Below are 18,433 nucleotides of genomic sequence, written 5' to 3' on the forward strand. Positions count from 1 at the left end.
AGCTCCTGATGGGGACACTCAGCAGATCCCCCCTCAAGTCCCTTCCTCACCCTCCCAGCTCTCCCTCCCAGTAGATCCCAGTTCCCTCCTCAACTGGAGAGCCCCAGACTGGAGCCAGAATTCCCAAGGGGGTCCCCCCAGGGCAGAGAAAAAGGGAGCAAGAACCTCCCTGGATCTGCTGCCCACGTTTTTCCTGGTGTGTCCCTAGGGCCACCAGGATACATTCCTGACCCCTGGGAATTCCCTGGCCACCAGAATTCCAAAGGCTTTCTCCATGGAGCTGGAAAGACCCCGGATCTGTACTGGTGTTACTGGGAATGCTCCTGCCCGGATGCAGAACTCGACTCTTGTTGAGATTCCGGAGGGCCTTGTGCCAAGTGGGATGAGGGCCTTTGGACCTCTGCTCACCAAGGAATCCAAAGCCTCGACACCTCCAAGTCCCTGGGATGGTTGATGTCCCTGCTGCTTCTGAGGATGCAGCTGAGGATTTCATTCCCTGCAGGAAGCAGGGAAGTCTCGTGGGGAATCCCAGGAGACAACCCCAAAGCCCAACACTACTTGTGGGGTGGAGAAGGGGCAGGAAGAAGGGGAGACAACTGCTGGGTCAGACAAGGAGAGTTTAATGGGGGAAAGAGAAGCTGGGGGTGCAAACAAAGCCAAAGAAGGAATTAATTCCCCAGAATCCCCACGGGCAGGGGGGTGTTCAGCCATCTCCAGGCCTTCACATCCCATGGAGACTTTGGCAGACAGACCCCATCACTGCAGGCATCTGCTGCAGCAAGGACGGGGCAACAGTTTGATGCAAACTAAATCCGTTTATTTGTATCCTTACATGCAGTTATGTACCTTTCTCTTATCTCACAATCTCACAATGGTGACTTACACAGGGAAAGAAATCATACCCCATTCTATGCCACTAATCCCTTCAAGACAATCTCCCAATCAGGTGGCTGCATATTCAGGAAGTCCCGTGCTTATCCAGCATAGCTCGGGACTATGTTTATTCCACGGTTTGTCTGACAAATAGCTTGTCTCCATCAATTGTTTTGTACTGTCTGTGCATATTACCTTTGTACCTACAGACATCCCCCCCTCCCTCCCTCTCCGGGAAAAAAAAAAGGGGAAAAGAGAAAAGTTTTCAACCTAAAGATTTCTTCCGCGCCTCGTTTTAACTTCAAGCTTGAAAATCAGCTTCAGTCTTGAAAAATAATTGAAGATTATTAATTAATTACATTCGGAGCGTTTTTATACTGTTCTGTCACTATTTCTATACAACTTTATTATTATTATGAATATATTCCATTAGATTATTCTGGGGACAAAACAGCTCCTCAGGGGCTGTGGCCACAAGGAAGGAGAGGGGAGAAAAGGGGAAAAGGTTAAACTCCAAAAAATAGAAGAAAAGGGGAAAAATAATTAAGCTCAAAAAAATAATAGAAAAGGGAGAAAATGAGGCCAAAATCAGGGTTAAAACCATGATGAATTTAAAGGAGATCACAAGAGGGGTTCCATGGGAGGGTGAGAGACGCAGAGTTTAAGGGGGGAAAGAGAAGCTGGGGGTGCAAACAAGGCCAAAGAAGGAATTAATTCCCCACCCAAGGAACCTGGAGATGATATTCCAGACACGAAAAGGAAAGAACCGAGAGTGAAAGTGAAAGTCAGGGCTAGAGAGGGAGGAGGAAAAACTGAGCGGGGTCAGCCCGAAAACTCTGAGCAGATGAGATGAAGGTGGGGAAATAAGGAACAAGGAGGGAAGAGCAAGTGCTGGAAAAGCAAAACCTCAGCAACCCCCCAGTGGGTTCCGAGTTCACCCATTTGGGAAATCCCATCCCTGGATAAATTTGGTGAGCAGAGCTCCCAAGGTCATCGCTGCCAAACGGGAGCAGAAGGGTTGGGGAGAAGCCTGGCACTGATCTCCCATCCTTTCCATGACAGGCAGAGGAGTCCTGGAGTGGAGGGAAAAAATGTGGAGGTGGGAGGGAAAACCTGTGCAGTCAGGAGAGGAAAAATGTGGAGTCAGAAGGGAAAAAATGTGGAATCAGGAGGGATTTCATTCCCTTCATTTTAAAAACCGAAATATCAAAAATGCAGCTTTAAAGAGGAGGGAGAGTCCCACTTCAATCAAGGCAGCATAATTGGGCTCGATCAAGGATCTTTCCTCCTCCAGCTTCCTGATCACCCCGTTCATCTGCTCAGCTTTGTCCTCGAAGCCCTCTTGGCGCAGCGCTCTCTCCTCCTGCCCAGACACCAAGGTGATGGTGTGTGCCACGAGAGGGGCACAGAGGCAAGAAGCAAAGGGCATGGGGGACCCCTCTAAGGCCCCTTGGCCATTCCTGCCTGCTGGCCACCCCCGGCCACCTGCAGGCTCCCACTTGGTACCTGGCGTCTATGTCTGATCATTTTGTCCTGCTCCTCCAGCTTCTTCTCACAGGCAGCCTCCAGACTCTTCTTCAGCTGCAGCTCGTGCTCCTCTTTGCTGCGGAGCTGGTCCTGCAACTTCACCTTCTCTTCAGCATCCTTCTTCCTCTGGAGCTCCCTCTCCTGCTCAGCTCTTCTATTCCTCTCTTCTTCGACTGGAGAGAGAGAGAGAGAGAGAGAGAGAGAGAGAGAAAGAGAAGCAGTGCAAGGGCAGGAGCTGAGCCCCCCAAGCCCACCCCCCAGCAGGACTCTTGTCCCTCTCCCTCCTGCTTGGCCCTCTCAAGACAGTGGCATTTCTCCAGCCCAGAAATTACTTTTCTTCTGCTTCTCCATCTCAGTCAGAGAGAGGTCTGCTTTGAGGATGCTCTGGGCCAGGGTCTGTCTGCTCTGGAGGAACTCGTGCAGGACAGCAGGAGCCTGGAGGACCACGGGGAGAAGATGGGTCAAGAGGAGACAAAGCAGCGGGGAGGAAATGGTTCCTGACGGGAAGAGGCCGGGACACGGAGGCTCTGCCCTGGCAGGGGAGCTGCCCCGTTCCTACCTTCAGCCCTTTGCCACGCAGTCCCATGTATTTGTCCACCAGGGCCTGCTGGTGTCCTCTGAACAGCTCGTAGCCCCCCGGCACGCTGTAGACGCCGTCACCAATCCTTTTATCCAGCTCCTGAAAGAGGTCCCGCAGAGCAGCCTCGCACTTGTCCCGGGACACCTTCTCGTTGGCCTTGCAGAACTTTTTCTTGACTGCCTCCACCTGGCGCTGTGCAGGAAGGTGCAGAGGGAAGAAGGCATCAGCCCGGGCTGAGCTGCCCCCACTGCTCTCCTCCCGGGCAAACCTCCAGCCAGGTCAAGGTGGGAGCCGGGATCTCCCGTCCATCCCTGGGCCGAATCCGCCCGGGACGGACGGACGGACGGACGGACGGACGGAGGGAGGGAGGGAGGGGAGAGATGGGGAGAGCGCTCTGCGGCCACGGCCACCTCTGGAGCGAGGAGCCCGGGAGCAGAGAGCAGCCCAGGGAGCAGGGGCTGCACAACACACACACCCAGGGAGGAGAATCAGGCAGCAGGAGACGGGCAGCACGGAAGGCTGCAGCTTCCAGCCAGGCCACGGACCCTGCTGCCGCCTTCCCAAAGCCAAGGGCACGAGGGTGTCCCTGGGGGAGCACCCACCATGAGCTCTGCCTGGGCGCAGTGCATCTCCTCCTGGAACGCCCGTGCCAGGAACAGCTCCAGTGCCTCCCGCTCACACCGGGCGTGCAGCTCCAGCAGCTCCTCCAGAGTCTCCGTCGGCAGCTCCACCCTCTGCTCCATCAGATCCCGGTACAACCTCACAGCCTCTTCCACCGCCGCTGCGTTCTCAGCCTTGGCCAAGGCCATCACCGTGCTCTCCAGGCACGGCACTGCCCCGCTCCGGATCACCTCCACGTAGGAGGCTGCCAGTTTCCCCAGCACTGCCAAGGAGGAACAAGGATGGGAGCGCTGCAGCCCCGACCAAGGGCGACTCCCAGCCCCCCCTGCCTCCTGACAGATCCCTGCTGAGACTCCCTGACTCTCCCCCTCCCCACCTCACCCTCCCCAGTTCCCTCTCCCCATCTCCCCCCTTTCCCATCTCCCCCTCCCCAATTTCCCACTTTCCCATCTTCCCCTCCCCATCTCTCCCTCCCAAATTCCCCCTCCCCACCTCATCTTCCCCAGTTCCCTCGTCCCATCTCCCACTCCCCATCTTGCCCTGCAATATCCCCACTGAGCATAGCAAGGTGCTCCCAGCCCTTCCTGCTGCCATTGTGGCCTCCCAAATTCCCAAATTCCCCCTCACCACCTCATCCTCCCCAGTTCCCTCTCCCCATCTCCCCCTTTCCCATCTCCCCATCTCCCCCTTTCCCATCTCCCCACTGCCCTCTCTCCCACACTCCTCCTCACCTTCTTATTCTCCCTCTTTCCCACCCCACCTGCAGCATCCCCAAGCTCCAAACCCTGAGGCAGGGACAGCAGCCAGCAGAACAGCTCTGCCTTTCCCCACCACCACCATTTCCAGGTGATCCTTCCCCAGGCAGAGTCCCAGGAGCTGCTGCCACCCCCCCTGGGACACTCACGCTTCCCGGTTATGATGTGGCCTCCTGGCACTCTCTTCACCGGAGCCTTTTCCCAGATGTAGCTGCAAAACGTCTCCAGCTGCTGCAGGAATCCGGGATCCAGCCGCTCATCCTCAACCTCCTCCAAGTGGGCCAGGTCCTTCCTTCTGGCTGGCACGTCAAACACAAAGCACTTCCGTTCCGCAAAGAACCGACGGATGCACTCCCGGGTCCGGTTGTAGCCTTGGGTCTCCGGGGTGCTCTCTGTGGGGTGGGAGAACACGGAGCGAGGGCACGGGGCTGGGCTTGTTGTTGGATCAGCCCAAAATGCTGCTGTGTCAGCTGGACATCTCCAGCTGGACATCTCCAGCACCAGAGCACCGGCCCCTTACCAGCCCTCAGCTTCAGAGCATTCTCCAAGTATTGGTCCTCAGAGATTTCCTTCCCATCCAGCTCCAGCTGCAGAGTGAAATCCCGGACAAGCCAGACAAAAGTTGGGAAGAAGGAGGCAAATTTCTCAGAATCCTCCAGCTCATCTTCACTCCTTCTGGGTCCTGCTTTCAACCTGATGTGCTCAGATAGTGTCAGCACGTAGCTGAGGAGCTGGCTAAGGAAACGAGGAGGAAAAGGAGGAGGAGGACGACGACGAGGACGAGGAGGACGAGGAGGATGAGGAGGACGAGGAGGATGAAAGGAGGAGGAGGAGGTAGGAGAAACCCCCTGGGATTGCTCAGCCCACATCCCATCCCACATCCCATCTCACATCCCATCCCACATCCCATCCCACATCCCATCCCACATCCCATCCCACATCCCATCTCACATCCCATCCCACATCCCATCTCACATCCCATCCCACATCCCATCCCACATCCCATCCCACATCCCATCCCACATCCCTGCTGCTGCTGCTGCTCTCCCACCAAGGATACTGCAGCTGGTCCAGGGCTTGCTGGTCAATGGTGCCTCTGCTGTTGTACATCAGGGTGCTGGAGAGCAGCAGGGTTAACACAAAGATCCAGGTGTCGTTCTTGGTGTCTCCCTGGAACAACAACAAAGCCCCAGATGCCCAGAGCCTGAATGCCCCTGACCAAGAGGCAAGAGCCCCCATCCCATCCCATCCCATCCCATCCCATCCCATCCCATCCCATCCCATCCCATCCCATCCCATCCCATCCCATCCCCACCTCTTTGTGCAGCTGGGCTTGTCCTCAACTCTCAGCCCCCAGGCTCTCTCCCAATGCTCCCCCAGCCCTTCCTTCCCCCTCTCCTGCTCTTTTCCAGAAACGCAGAGGAATTTGGCGACTCCTCTCCCCCCAAACCTCCCTCCTCGTCGCCTTTTCCCAGCACAGCCACCGATTCCCACCCTCGGCACCGGGAATGCCCTGACTCTGGGCACCGTGCCTGGCTCTTCCAGAGCTTCCCCAAAGTGCTGGGAAGGCACAAAGGGAGCTCCTGCTCCTCGCACACCTTCTCCGTGTCTCCCAGCCCTTCGGTGTCCAGCAGCACCAGAGTGTGTCCAGGCTGGCAGGGGTGGGCTACACACCACATCCAAATCCCTCTGGTGTGGGACTGCACCGTGGAGCCCAAGGAGAAGCCTGTGGGGAGGATGCCAGCGGGTCAGCAGTGGGAAAGGAAGAGCAGGAGACCCCAGGGGCCTCGGCCATCCAGGGCAGGCACCTCCCTCACCTTTCCTCTGAGCAGCCAGCCTGTTCATCAGGTAGGACTTGCCGCTGCGGTACGGCCCCGTGATGGCCACCACCACCACGGGCTGGGTGACCTCTGACAGCAGCTCCAGGGCTTCCTGCTGGACCACCAGGCCCCTGCTCGGGCTGTTCTCAAGGAGGCAGACAGGCTCTGCCATGGCCACTCGGGATGACATTGCTGATGGCAGACGTGGGCTTTGTTCATAGAATCACAGACTCAGAGAATGGGCTGGGTTGGAAGGGACCTCAGAGCTCATCAAGTCCAACCCTTGCTCCACTCCCCCCGTGGTTCCCAGCCCATGGCACTGAGTGCCACATCCAGGCTCTCTGGAAATATCTCCAGGGATGGAGAATCCACCCCTTCCCTGGGCAGCCCATTCCAGTGTCTGATCACCCTCTCCAGAAAGAAATTCTTTCTAATGTCCAACCTAAACCTCCCCTGGCACAACTTGAGACCTCTTGTGTCCTCTTGTCTTGCTGAGAGTTGCCTGGGAGCAGAGCCCAACCCCCCCTGGCTCCAACCTCCTTTCAGGGAGTTGTAGAGAGTGATGAGGTCTCCCCTGAGGAGCAGCAGCAGGAGGAGCAGGAGGAGGAGTAGGAGAAGGAGGAGAAGAAGGAAAAGAAGAAGCAGAATTGTAATTGTAATTGTAATAACTTACATATAATGTTTGCTCATTTAACCTAAGTAGAAAATTTTTAGTGCATTTACTTAGAAAGGCAAGATAGAAGTGGTGAAAGAAGATCAGGATGTGAACTGCAGAATGAACTTTAGAGAGAAAAAGTGAATTGGAACTTTAAGGGCGGAGGTGCTGCCCACTCGAGGAAACGAAGCTGTGAAAACGAAAGCTGAGAGCTCCCCGGGGGTCCTGCAAATGCTCCCGCGTGGGGATTTGCTGGGCTGGGCCGGAGAAACTTCCTGAGGGCACTTTGTGGAGTTTTGGGAGTTGAGAGGAGAGGAGAAAAGAGGAGAAAAGAGGAGAAAAAGGAGAGGAGAGGAGAGGAGAGGAGAGGAGAGGAGAGGAGAGGAGAAAAGAGGAGAGCTCTGGCAGGGACTCTATCAAAATTCTACATTTCCTGGAGGCTCCTGTGCCTCTTCCCCACGGAACCTCCCGAGAGGAGATGCTGAGCATTGCAGGGAAGCTGCGCTGAGCCCCAGCTCGCAGACGAAGCCTTTTGGGGCGTTATGGGAGGGGGTTGAAGGGAGTCTCCCAACCACCCCTTTCCCCTCTGCCGTCCCAGATTCCCGCAGAGCTTTGGATCTCTCCCTTCCCCCCCTCCCCGGGTGGGTTCTGGTTCCGTGTCCCTGGCAGTGGGTGGGGGTGAGGGGTGAGGGGTGAGGGGAAGGGACTCACGGTCTTGGCAGCTTTGTCCTCTTTGTCCCCTGCCCTGGGCTGGCCCAGCTCTGTGCAGCCTGGCCCCCGCCCTGCCTTTTATTCCCTCGGCCCTCGGCCCCCCTCCTCCTGTTCCGGGAAATAACACCGAAAGTGAAAGTCGGGGCTGAGGAGGGAGGAGGAAAACCCGAGCCAAGCCGGGTCAGCAGCACAGCATGAAAACTCCGAGTAGGTGTGGGAGACAAAGATGGGAACCTAAGGGAAGGAGCAGGAAGGGCAAACAAGGGCTGCAGAACCAAAGCTGAGCTCGGCACCTCCGAGCAGCAGCACTCGGGGACAGAGTTACCCCCAGCCTGGGACAGAGACGTCCCCGTGTCCCCCTCCCCCCCACACCCCTTCTGCTCCCTTTCCACTTGATTTCTGCCCAGCACGCCTTTCTCTAGCGTGGAAGGGATGCTGGAAGCTGGGAGCAGCTCATCCTGGAAGGAAGGTCCCAGCCCTGGCTCTCCTGCTTCAGCTGCATCCTTTCTGCAAGCTCCTGGCACTGACCCCACACTCCTGGGTCCCCTCGGGTGCCTGGGAGCCCTCTCACCCCTCGGATCCCTGCCCAGACCCAAGGAGCCTTCCACATTCTCTGCTCCAGCTCGAAGGCTGCTGCTGAAGGCACAGAGGGATGGAGGAAGGCACAGACATTGCCCCCTCTGTGTCCCCCCCCACAGCAGGGACACAATTGGTCACCCACTGACCCTCTCCGGGTGCTGGCACTCGGCCCTCACTCACACCAGTTCTTCCCAGTAGCTTGTTCTGGAGACACAAAGCATTCCCAGCCCGGTGCCAGAGAGGACTCAGGAGATGGAAGATCCTGCAGCTCAGGAGGAAAAAACGGTGAAAAAGTGGGCAGAGAACTCGAGAGGACTGCAAGGGGCTGAGGCTCTGAGGGGGCAAAATGACAAGTGCCAAAGCCCAACTTGAGGAGGAGGAGGAAGAGGAAGAGAAGGAGGAAGAGGAGGAGGAGGAAGAGAAGGAGGAGAACAAGAATTAGAAGGAGAAGGAGAAGCAGAAATGCAGGGAGGAATTCCATCCTGGGTGGGATGCGGGGGGAAAGGCGGACGAGAAGGTTGAGGGCACTCCAGCCGTTTGTGGGAAAGCAGAACCTGTCTTGTGCTTTGGTTTCACTTTCTTGGAAGGAGCTGTTTGTGCAGGGTGGGAGAGGAGAGGCTCTGGGGTGGGCGTTCAGCCTTGGACCCAACAATTTGGCTCCGTTGTGTCCAGGAGAGGCAGAGCCCCAGCTCGGTGGGTGGGAGGGAGACATCGCTGTCCTTGTCCATCCTTCCTGGGATGCAGGGGGAAAGAGGGATGAGGGGAAGGCTGAGGTCCAGAACACTTTGCTTTGCCTCAGCGTTCAGTTGGTGAGGGGGTCCCAGTTCCAATAAGGAACAAGGAGGGAAGAGCAAGTGCTGGAAAAGCAAAACCTCAGCAACCCCCCAGTGGGTTCCGAATTCACCCATTTGGGGAATCCCATCCCTGGATAAATTTGGTGAGCAGAGCTCCCAAGGTCATCGCTGCCAAACGGGAGCAGAAGGGTTGGGGAGAAGCCTGGAATTGATCTCCCATCCTTTCCATGACAGGCAGAGGAGTCCTGGAGTGGAGGGAAAAAATGTGGAGACGGGAGGGAAAAAAATGTGGAATCAGGAAGGAAAAAATGTGGAATCAGGAAGGAAAAAATGTGGAATCAGGAGGGGCAAAAATGTGGAATCAGGAGGGAAAAAATGTGGAGTCAGGAGGCAAAAGCTGGGAGCAGGGTCCATAATAAAAGCAGGGTCCATGGAGCAGGGAATTCATGACAGGGCCTTGTGCCAAGTGGGATGAGGGCCTTTGGACCTCTGCTCATCAAGGAATCCAAAGCCTCGACACCTCCAAGTCCCTGGGATGGTTGATGTCCCTGCTGCTTCTGAGGATGCAGCTGAGGATTTCATTCCCTGCAGGAAGCAGGGAAGTCTCGTGGGGAATCCCAGGAGACAACCCCAAAGCCCAACACTACTTCTGGGGTGGAGAAGGGGCAGGAAGAAGGGGAGACAACTGCTGGGTCAGACAAGGAGAGTTTAATGGGGGAAAGAGAAGCTGGGGGTGCAAACAAAGCCAAAGAAGGAATTAATTCCCCAGAATCCCCACGGGCAGGGGGGTGTTCAGCCATCTCCAGGCCTTCACATCCCATGGAGACTTTGGCAGACAGACCCCATCACTGCAGGCATCCCCCCCTCCCTCCCTCTCCCCACAGCCCCCATGGCTGGAGCTCAGTGCCACATGGGCTGGGGACCCCTTTGTTCAGGGGGGCTTCAGCTGTCCCCACTCTGTCCCCTCCCAGCTGCTCCCCCAGCCCTGGCCACCTCACCAGGAGAGGTGGGTGGGTGGGTGGGTGAGACCCCCCCTGCCCCCCATGGCATCTTCTGAGCATGGCAAGGAGCTCCCAGCCCTTCCTGCTGGCATCGTGGCCTCTCTGTGCCCGTGGCCACCCCGGCTTTAGTTGTGCCTTCAGGGGAAGGGAGAGCCTGGGAGGGAAGAGGAGAAATCTTTCTCTGGAGGAGGCAAGGCAGGGAAGGAAGAGCTGGAGAGTGTGGGGCCAGAGAACACGCAGCTCACTTCCCTTTCCTGCAGCAAGCATCTTGCAGGAAAGGCTTTTGAAATACTGGCACTTTCTGACGAGGGTGTAGTCAAGTAAGGCCTAGCTAGGGCCTGGTGGTCGGGAGATATCGCGTTGTACGGGAAGACAGGGCCTCTCTCTCTTATCAGTAGTAAGATAGTGATGTAAGCGGACAGGGATCTCTCTGTAAGCCTAAGCTATATAAGGCTCTATCACCTGTGAATAAATGCCATTTTGCTACCCACCACATTGGTGTCTGTGAGCTGATGGACAAAACCAGGTCGCCACACCTATGACAGGCAACACGAGGGGGGTTCTGAACCCCGTCCCCTTCATTTTAAAAACCGAAATATCAAAAATGCAGCTTTAAAGAGGAGGGAGAGTCCCAGTTGGATCCAGGATACGTAATTGCTCTGGATCCTGGATCCTTTCCCCCTCCAGCCTCCTGGTCATCCTGTGCAAGGAGTTGGGGAAAATTCCCACGTCCCTCCCGTGATTCCGACAGGGGGTTGCGAAGAGATTTCCCTTCTTTCCACAGGCAATAGATGTCAAATGCCAATCTTGAGAGTTTGGAGACTGTTAAAAAGACCCAGTAGATGTGATCCCTCCTGATGTCCCCTTGTTCCTGCTCCAGCTTCCTGGTCACCCAGTTCATCTGCTCAGCTTTGTCCTCGAAGCCCTCTTGGCGCAGCGCTCTCTCCTCCTGCCCAGACACCAAGGTGATGGTGTGTGCCACGAGAGGGGCACAGAGGCAAGAAGCAAAGGGCATGGGGGACCCCTCTAAGGCCCCTTGGCCATTCCTGCCTGCTGGCCACCCCCGGCCACCTGCAGGCTCCCACTTGGTACCTGGCGTCTATGTCTGATCATTTTGTCCTGCTCCTCCAGCTTCTTCTCACAGGCAGCCTCCAGACTCTTCTTCAGCTGCAGCTCGTGCTCCTCTTTGCTGCGGAGCTGGTCCTGCAACTTCACCTTCTCTTCAGCATCCTTCTTCCTCTGGAGCTCCCTCTCCTGCTCAGCTCTTCTATTCCTCTCTTCTTCGACTGGAGAGTGAGAGAGAGAGAGAGAGAGAGAGAGAGAGAGAAAGAGAAGCGGTGCAAGGGCAGGAGCTGAGCCCCCCAAGCCCAGCCCCCAGCAGGACTCTCATCCCTCTCCCTCCTGCTTGGCCCTCTCAAGACAGTGGCATTTCTCCAGCCCAGAAATTACTTTTCTTCTGCTTCTCCATCTCAGTCAGAGAGAGGTCTGCTTTGAGGATGCTCTGGGCCAGGGTCTGTCTGCTCTGGAGGAACTCGTGCAGGACAGCAGGAGCCTGGAGGACCACGGGGAGAAGATGGGTCAAGAGGAGACAAAGCAGCGGGGAGGAAATGGTTCCTGACGGGAAGAGGCCGGGACACGGAGGCTCTGCCCTGGCAGGGGAGCTGCCCCGTTCCTACCTTCAGCCCTTTGCCACGCAAGTCCCATGTATTTGTCCACCAGGACCTGCTGGTGTCCTCTGAACAGCTCGTAGCCCCCCGGCACGCTGTAGACGCCGTCACCGATCCTTTTATCCAGCTCCTGGAAGAGGTCCCGCAGAGCAGCCTCGCACTTGTCCCGGGACACCTTCTCGTTGGCCTTGCAGAACTTTTTCTTGACTGCCTCCACCTGGCGCTGTGCAGGAAGGTGCAGAGGGAAGAAGGCATCAGCCCGGGCTGAGCTGCCCCCACTGCTCTCCTCCCGGGCAAACCTCCAGCCAGGTCAAGGTGGGAGCCGGGATCTCCCGTCCATCCCTGGGCCGAATCCGCCCGGGACGGACGGACGGACGGAGGGAGGGAGGGAGGGAGGGAGGGAGGGAGGGAGGGAGGGAGGGACGGAGGGACGGACGGACGGACGGACGGAGGGAGGGGAGAGATGGGGAGAGCGCTCTGCGGCCACGGCCACCTCTGGAGCGAGGAGCCCGGGAGCAGAGAGCAGCCCAGGGAGCAGGGGCTGCACAACACACACACCCAGGGAGGAGAATCAGGCAGCAGGAGACGGGCAGCACGGAAGGCTGCAGCTTCCAGCCAGGCCACGGACCCTGCTGCCGCCTTCCCAAAGCCAAGGGCACGAGGGTGTCCCTGGGGGAGCACCCACCATGAGCTCTGCCTGGGCGCAGTGCATCTCCTCCTGGAACGCCCGTGCCAGGAACAGCTCCAGTGCCTCCCGCTCACACCGGGCGTGCAGCTCCAGCAGCTCCTCCAGAGTCTCCGTCGGCAGCTCCACCCTCTGCTCCATCAGATCCCGGTACAACCTCACAGCCTCTTCCACCGCCGCTGCGTTCTCAGCCTTGGCCAAGGCCATCACCGTGCTCTCCAGGCACGGCACTGCCCCGCTCCGGATCACCTCCACGTAGGAGGCTGCCAGTTTCCCCAGCACTGCCAAGGAGGAACAAGGATGGGAGCGCTGCAGCCCCGACCAAGGGAGACTCCCAGCCCCCCCTGCCTCCTGACAGATCCCTGATGAGACTCCCTGACTCTCCCCTTCCCCACCTCACCCTCCCCAGTTCCCTCTCCCCATCTCCCCCCTTTCCCATCTCCCCCTCCCCAATTTCCCACTTTCCCATCTTCCCCTCCCCATCTCTCCCTCCCAAATTCCCCCTCCCCACCTCATCTTCCCCAGTTCCCTCGTCCCATCTCCCACTCCCCATCTTGCCCTGCAATATCCCCACTGAGCATAGCAAGGTGCTCCCAGCCCTTCCTGCTGCCATTGTGGCCTCCCAAATTCCCAAATTCCCCCTCACCACCTCATCCTCCCCAGTTCCCTCTCCCCATCTCCCCCTTTCCCATCTCCCCATCTCCCCCTTTCCCATCTCCCCACTGCCCTCTCTCCCACACTCCTCCTCACCTTCTTATTCTCCCTCTTTCCCACCCCACCTGCAGCATCCCCAAGCTCCAAACCCTGAGGCAGGGACAGCAGCCAGCAGAACAGCTCTGCCTTTCCCCACCACCACCATTTCCAGGTGATCCTTCCCCAGGCAGAGTCCCAGGAGCTGCTGCCACCCCCCCTGGGACACTCACGCTTCCCGGTTACGATGTGGCCTCCTGGCACTCTCTTCACCGGAGCCTTTTCCCAGATGTAGCTGCAAAACGTCTCCAGCTGCTGCAGGAATCTGGGATCCAGCCGCTCATCCTCAACCTCCTCCAAGTGGGCCAGGTCCTTCCTTCTGGCTGGCACGTCAAACACAAAGCACTTCCGTTCCGCAAAGAACCGACGGATGCACTCCCGGGTCCGGTTGTAGCCTTGGGTCTCCGGGGTGCTCTCTGTGGGGTGGGAGAACACGGAGCGAGGGCACGGGGCTGGGCTTGTTGTTGGATCAGCCCAAAATGCTGCTGTGTCAGCTGGACATCTCCAGCTGGACATCTCCAGCACCAGAGCACCGGCCCCTTACCAGCCCTCAGCTTCAGAGCATTCTCCAAGTATTGGTCCTCAGAGATTTCCTTCCCATCCAGCTCCAGCTGCAGAGTGAAATCCCGGACAAGCCAGACAAAAGTTGGGAAGAAGGAGGCAAATTTCTCAGAATCCTCCAGCTCATCTTCACTCCTTCTGGGTCCTGCTTTCAACCTGATGTGCTCAGATAGTGTCAGCACGTAGCTGAGGAGCTGGCTAAGGAAACGAGGAGGAAAAGGAGGAGAAGGAGGAGGAGGAGGAGGACGAGGATGAGGACGAGGACGAGGAGGAGGACGAGGAGGATGAAAGGAGGAGGAGGAGGTAGGAGAAACCCCCTGGGATTGCTCAGCCCACATCCCATCCCACATCCCATCTCACATCCCATCCCACATCCCATCTCACATCCCATCCCACATCCCATCCCACATCCCATCCCACATCCCATCCCACATCCCTGCTGCTGCTGCTGCTCTCCCACCAAGGATACTGCAGCTGGTCCAGGGCTTGCTGGTCAATGGTGCCTCTGCTGTTGTACATCAGGGTGCTGGAGAGCAGCAGGGTTAACACAAAGATCCAGGTGTCGTTCCTGGTGTCTCCCTGGAACAACAACAAAGCCCCAGATGCCCAGAGCCTGAATGCCCCTGACCAAGAGGCAAGAGCCCCCATCCCATCCCATCCCATCCCATCCCATCCCATCCCATCCCATCCCATCCATCCCATCCCATCCCATCCCATCCCATCCCATCCCATCCCATCCCATCCCCACCTCTTTGTGCAGCTGGGCTTGTCCTCAACTCTCAGCCCCCAGGCTCTCTCCCAATGCTCCCCCAGCCCTTCCTTCCCCCTCTCCTGCTCTTTTCCAGAAACGCAGAGGAATTTGGTGACTCCTCTCCCCCCAAACCTCCCTCCTCGTCGCCTTTTCCCAGCACAGCCACCGATTCCCACCCTCGGCACCGGGAATGCCCTGACTCTGGGCACCGTGCCTGGCTCTTCCAGAGCTTCCCCAAAGTGCTGGGAAGGCACAAAGGGAGCTCCTGCTCCTCGCACACCTTCTCCGTGTCTCCCAGCCCTTCGGTGTCCAGCAGCACCAGAGTGTGTCCAGGCTGGCAGGGGTGGGCTACACACCACATCCAAATCCCTCTGGTGTGGGACTGCACCGTGGAGCCCAAGGAGAAGCCTGTGGGGAGGATGCCAGGGGGTCAGCAGTGGGAAAGGAAGAGCAGGAGACCCCAGGGGCCTCGGCCATCCAGGGCAGGCACCTCCCTCACCTTTCCTCTGAGCAGCCAGCCTGTTCATCAGGTAGGACTTGCCGCTGCGGTACGGCCCCGTGATGGCCACCACCACCACGGGCTGGGTGACCTCTGACAGCAGCTCCAGGGCTTCCTGCTGGACCACCAGGCCCCTGCTCGGGCTGTTCTCAAGGAGGCAGACAGGCTCTGCCATGGCCACTCGGGATGCCATTGCTGATGGCAGACGTGGGCTTTGTTCATAGAATCACAGACTCAGAGAATGGGCTGGGTTGGAAGGGACCTCAGAGCTCATCAAGTCCAACCCTTGCTCCACTCCCCCCGTGGTTCCCAGCCCATGGCACTGAGTGCCACATCCAGGCTCTTTTGAAATATCTCCAGGGATGGAGAATCCACCCCTTCCCTGGGCAGCCCATTCCAATGGCTGATCACCCTCTCCAGAAAGAAATTCTTTCTCATGTCCAACCTAAACCTCCCCTGGCACAACTTGAGACCTCTTGTGCCCTCTTGTCTTGCTGAGAGTTGCCTGGGAGCAGAGCCCAACCCCCCCTGGCTCCAACCTCCTTTCAGGGAGTTGTAGAGAGTGATGAGGTCTCCCCTGAGGAGCAGCAGCAGGAGGAGCAGGAGGAGGAGTAGGAGAAGGAGGAGAAGAAGGAAAAGAAGAAGCAGAATTGTAATTGTAATTGTAATAACTTACATATAATGTTTGCTCATTTAACCTAAGTAGAAAATTTTTAGTGCATTTACTTAGAAAGGCAAGATAGAAGTGGTGAAAGAAGATCAGGATGTGAACTGCAGAATGAACTTTAGAGAGAAAAAGTGAATTGGAACTTTAAGGGCGGAGGTGCTGCCCACTCGAGGAAACGGAGCTGTGAAAACGAAAGCTGAGAGCTCCCCGGAGGTCCTGCAAATGCTCCCGCGTGGGGTTTTGCTGGGCTGGGCCGGAGAAACTTCCTGAGGGCACTTTGTGGAGTTTTGGGAGTTGAGAGGAGAGGAGAGGAGAGGAGAGGAGAGGAGAGGAGAGGAGAGGAGAGGAGAGGAGAGGAGAGGAGAGGAGAGGAGAGGAGAGGAGAGGAGAGGAGAGGAGAGGAGAGGAGAGGAGAGGAGAGGAGAGGAGAGGAGAAGAGGAGAAAAGAGGAGAAAAGAGGAGAAAAGAGGAGAAAAGAGGAGAAAAGAGGAGAAAAGAGGAGAAAAGAGGAGAAAAGAGGAGAAAAGAGGAGAAAAGAGGAGAAAAGAGGAGAAAAGAGGAGAGCTCTGGCAGGGACTCTGTCAAAATTCTACATTTCCTGGAGGCTCCTGTGCCTCTTCCCCACGGAACCTCCCGAGAGGAGATGCTGAGCATTGCAGGGAAGCTGCGCTGAGCCCCAGCTCGCAGACGAAGCCTTTTGGGGCGTTATGGGAGGGGGTTGAAGGGAGTCTCCCAACCACCCCTTTCCCCTCTGCCGTCCCAGATTCCAGCAGAGCTTTGGATCTCTCCCTTCCCCCCCTCCCCGGGTGGGTTCTGGTTCCGTGTCCCTGGCAGTGGGTGGGGATGAGGGGTGAGGGGTGAGGGGAAGGGACTCACGGTCTTGGCAGCTTTGTCCTCTTTGTCCCCTGCCCTGGGCTGGCCCAGCTCTGTGCAGCCTGGCCCCCGCCCTGCCTTTTATTCCCTCGGCCCCTCTCCTCCCGTTCCGGGAAATAACACCGAAAGTGAAAGTCGGGGCTGAGGAGGGAGGAGGAAAACCCGAGCCAAGCCGGGTCAGCAGCACAGCATGAAAACTCCGAGCAGGTGTGGGAGACAAAGATGGGAACCTAAGGGAAGGAGCAGGAAGGGCAAACAAGGGCTGCAGAACCAAAGCCCAGCTCGGCACCTCCGAGCAGCAGCACTCGGGGACAGAGTTACCCCCAGCCTGGGACAGAGACGTCCCCGTGTCCCCCTCCCCCCCACACCCCTTCTGCTCCCTTGCCACTTGATTTCTGCCCCAGCACGCCTTTCTCTAGCGTGGAAGGGATGCTGGAAGCTGGGAGCAGCTCATCCTGGAAGGAAGGTCCCAGCCCTGGCTCTCCTGCTTCAGCTGCATCCTTTCTGCAAGCTCCTGGCACTGACCCCACACTCCTGGGTCCCCTCGGGTGCCTGGGAGCCCTCCCACCCCTCAGATCCCTGCCCAGACCCAAGGAGCCTTCCACATTCTCTGCTCCAGCTCGAAGGCTGCTGCTGAAGGCACAGAGGGATGGAGGAAGGCACAGACATTGCCCCCTCTGTGTCCCCCCCCACAGCAGGGACACAATTTGTCACCCACTGACCCTCTCCGGGTGCTGGCACTCGGCCCTCACTCACACCAGTTCTTCCCAGTAGCTTGTTCTGGAGACACAAAGCATTCCCAGCCCGGTGCCAGAGAGGACTCAGGAGATGGAAGATCCTGCAGCTCAGGGGGAAAAAACGGTGAAAAAGTGGGCAGAGAACTCGAGAGGACTGCAAGGGGCTGAGGCTCTGAGGGGGCAAAATGACAAGTGCCAAAGCCCAACTTGAGGAGGAGGAGGAAGAGGAAGAGAAGGAGGAAGAGAAGGAGGAGGAAGAGAAGGAGAAGAACAAGAATTAGAAGGAGAAGGAGAAGCAGAAATGCAGGGAGGAATTCCATCCTGGGTGGGATGCGGGGGGAAAGGCGGACGAGAAGGTTGAGGGCACTCCAGCCGTTTGTGGGAAAGCAGAACCTGTCTTGTGCTTTGGTTTCACTTTCTTGGAAGGAGCTGTTTGTGCAGGGTGGGAGAGGAGAGGCTCTGGGGTGGGCGTTCAGCCTTGGACCCAACAATTTGGCTCCGTTGTGTCCAGGAGAGGCAGAGCCCCAGCTCGGTGGGTGGGAGGGAGACATCGCTGTCCTTGTCCATCCTTCCTGGGATGCAGGGGGAAAGAGGGATGAGGGAAGGCTGAGGTCCAGAACACTTTGCTTTGCCTCAGCGTTCAGTTGGTGAGGGGGTCCCAGTTCCAATAAGGAACAAGGAGGGAAGAGCAAGTGCTGGAAAAGCAAAACCTCAGCAACCCCCCAGTGGGTTCCGAGTTCACCCATTTGGGGAATCCCATCCCTGGATAAATTTGGTGAGCAGAGCTCCCAAGGTCATCACTGCCAAACGGGAGCAGAAGGGTTGGGGAGAAGCCTGGAATTGATCTCCCATCCTTTCCATGACAGGCAGAGGAGTCCTGGAGTGGAGGGAAAAAATGTGGAGATGGGAGGGAAAAAAATGTGGAATCAGGAAGGAAAAAATGTGGAATCAGGAAGGAAAAAATGTGGAATCAGGAGGGGCAAAAATGTGGAATCAGGAGGGAAAAAATGTGGAGTCAGGAGGCAAAAGCTGGGAGCAGGGTCCATAATAAAAGCAGGGTCCATGGAGCAGGGAATTCATGACAGGGCCTTGTGCCAAGTGGGATGAGGGCCTTTGGACCTCTGCTCATCAAGGAATCCAAAGCCTCGACACCTCCAAGTCCCTGGGATGGTTGATGTCCCTGCTGCTTCTGAGGATGCAGCTGAGGATTTCATTCCCTGCAGGAAGCAGGGAAGTCTCGTGGGGAGTCCCAGGAGACAACCCCAAAGCCCAACACTACTTGTGGGGTGGAGAAGGGGCAGGAAGAAGGGGAGACAACTGCTGGGTC

General features: G+C 57.4%; 2 protein-coding genes across 2 annotated transcripts; both read right to left on the reverse strand.

The window, feature by feature from the left end:
* Positions 1 to 606: 606 nt before the first annotated feature.
* Positions 607 to 6,385, reverse strand: LOC139787729 (guanylate-binding protein 1-like). The gene is made up of 10 exons (XM_071727019.1): positions 6,174 to 6,385; positions 5,955 to 6,082; positions 5,417 to 5,526; positions 4,877 to 5,079; positions 4,506 to 4,748; positions 3,583 to 3,863; positions 2,960 to 3,172; positions 2,733 to 2,835; positions 2,380 to 2,573; positions 607 to 2,236 (listed from the first exon to the last, which is right to left on the reverse strand). Exons 1-10 carry the CDS (start codon positions 6,364 to 6,366, stop codon positions 2,060 to 2,062), a joined length of 1,845 nt encoding a protein of 614 aa, XP_071583120.1. The 5' UTR covers positions 6,367 to 6,385; the 3' UTR covers positions 607 to 2,059.
* Positions 6,386 to 9,610: 3,225 nt separating this feature from the next.
* Positions 9,611 to 15,077, reverse strand: LOC139787637 (guanylate-binding protein 1-like). Its single transcript, XM_071726897.1, has 10 exons — positions 14,830 to 15,077; positions 14,611 to 14,738; positions 14,049 to 14,158; positions 13,563 to 13,765; positions 13,192 to 13,434; positions 12,269 to 12,549; positions 11,593 to 11,806; positions 11,366 to 11,530; positions 11,009 to 11,202; positions 9,611 to 10,865 (listed from the first exon to the last, which is right to left on the reverse strand). The coding sequence occupies exons 1-10, from the start codon at positions 15,020 to 15,022 to the stop codon at positions 10,515 to 10,517; spliced, it is 2,082 nt and encodes a 693-aa protein (XP_071582998.1). The 5' UTR covers positions 15,023 to 15,077; the 3' UTR covers positions 9,611 to 10,514.
* Between the last annotated feature and the right edge of the window lie 3,356 nt (positions 15,078 to 18,433).

This window comes from Heliangelus exortis, chromosome 27 (genome assembly GCF_036169615.1).
Source record: "Heliangelus exortis chromosome 27, bHelExo1.hap1, whole genome shotgun sequence".
In the NCBI taxonomy this organism is placed as follows: Eukaryota; Metazoa; Chordata; class Aves; order Apodiformes; family Trochilidae; genus Heliangelus; species Heliangelus exortis.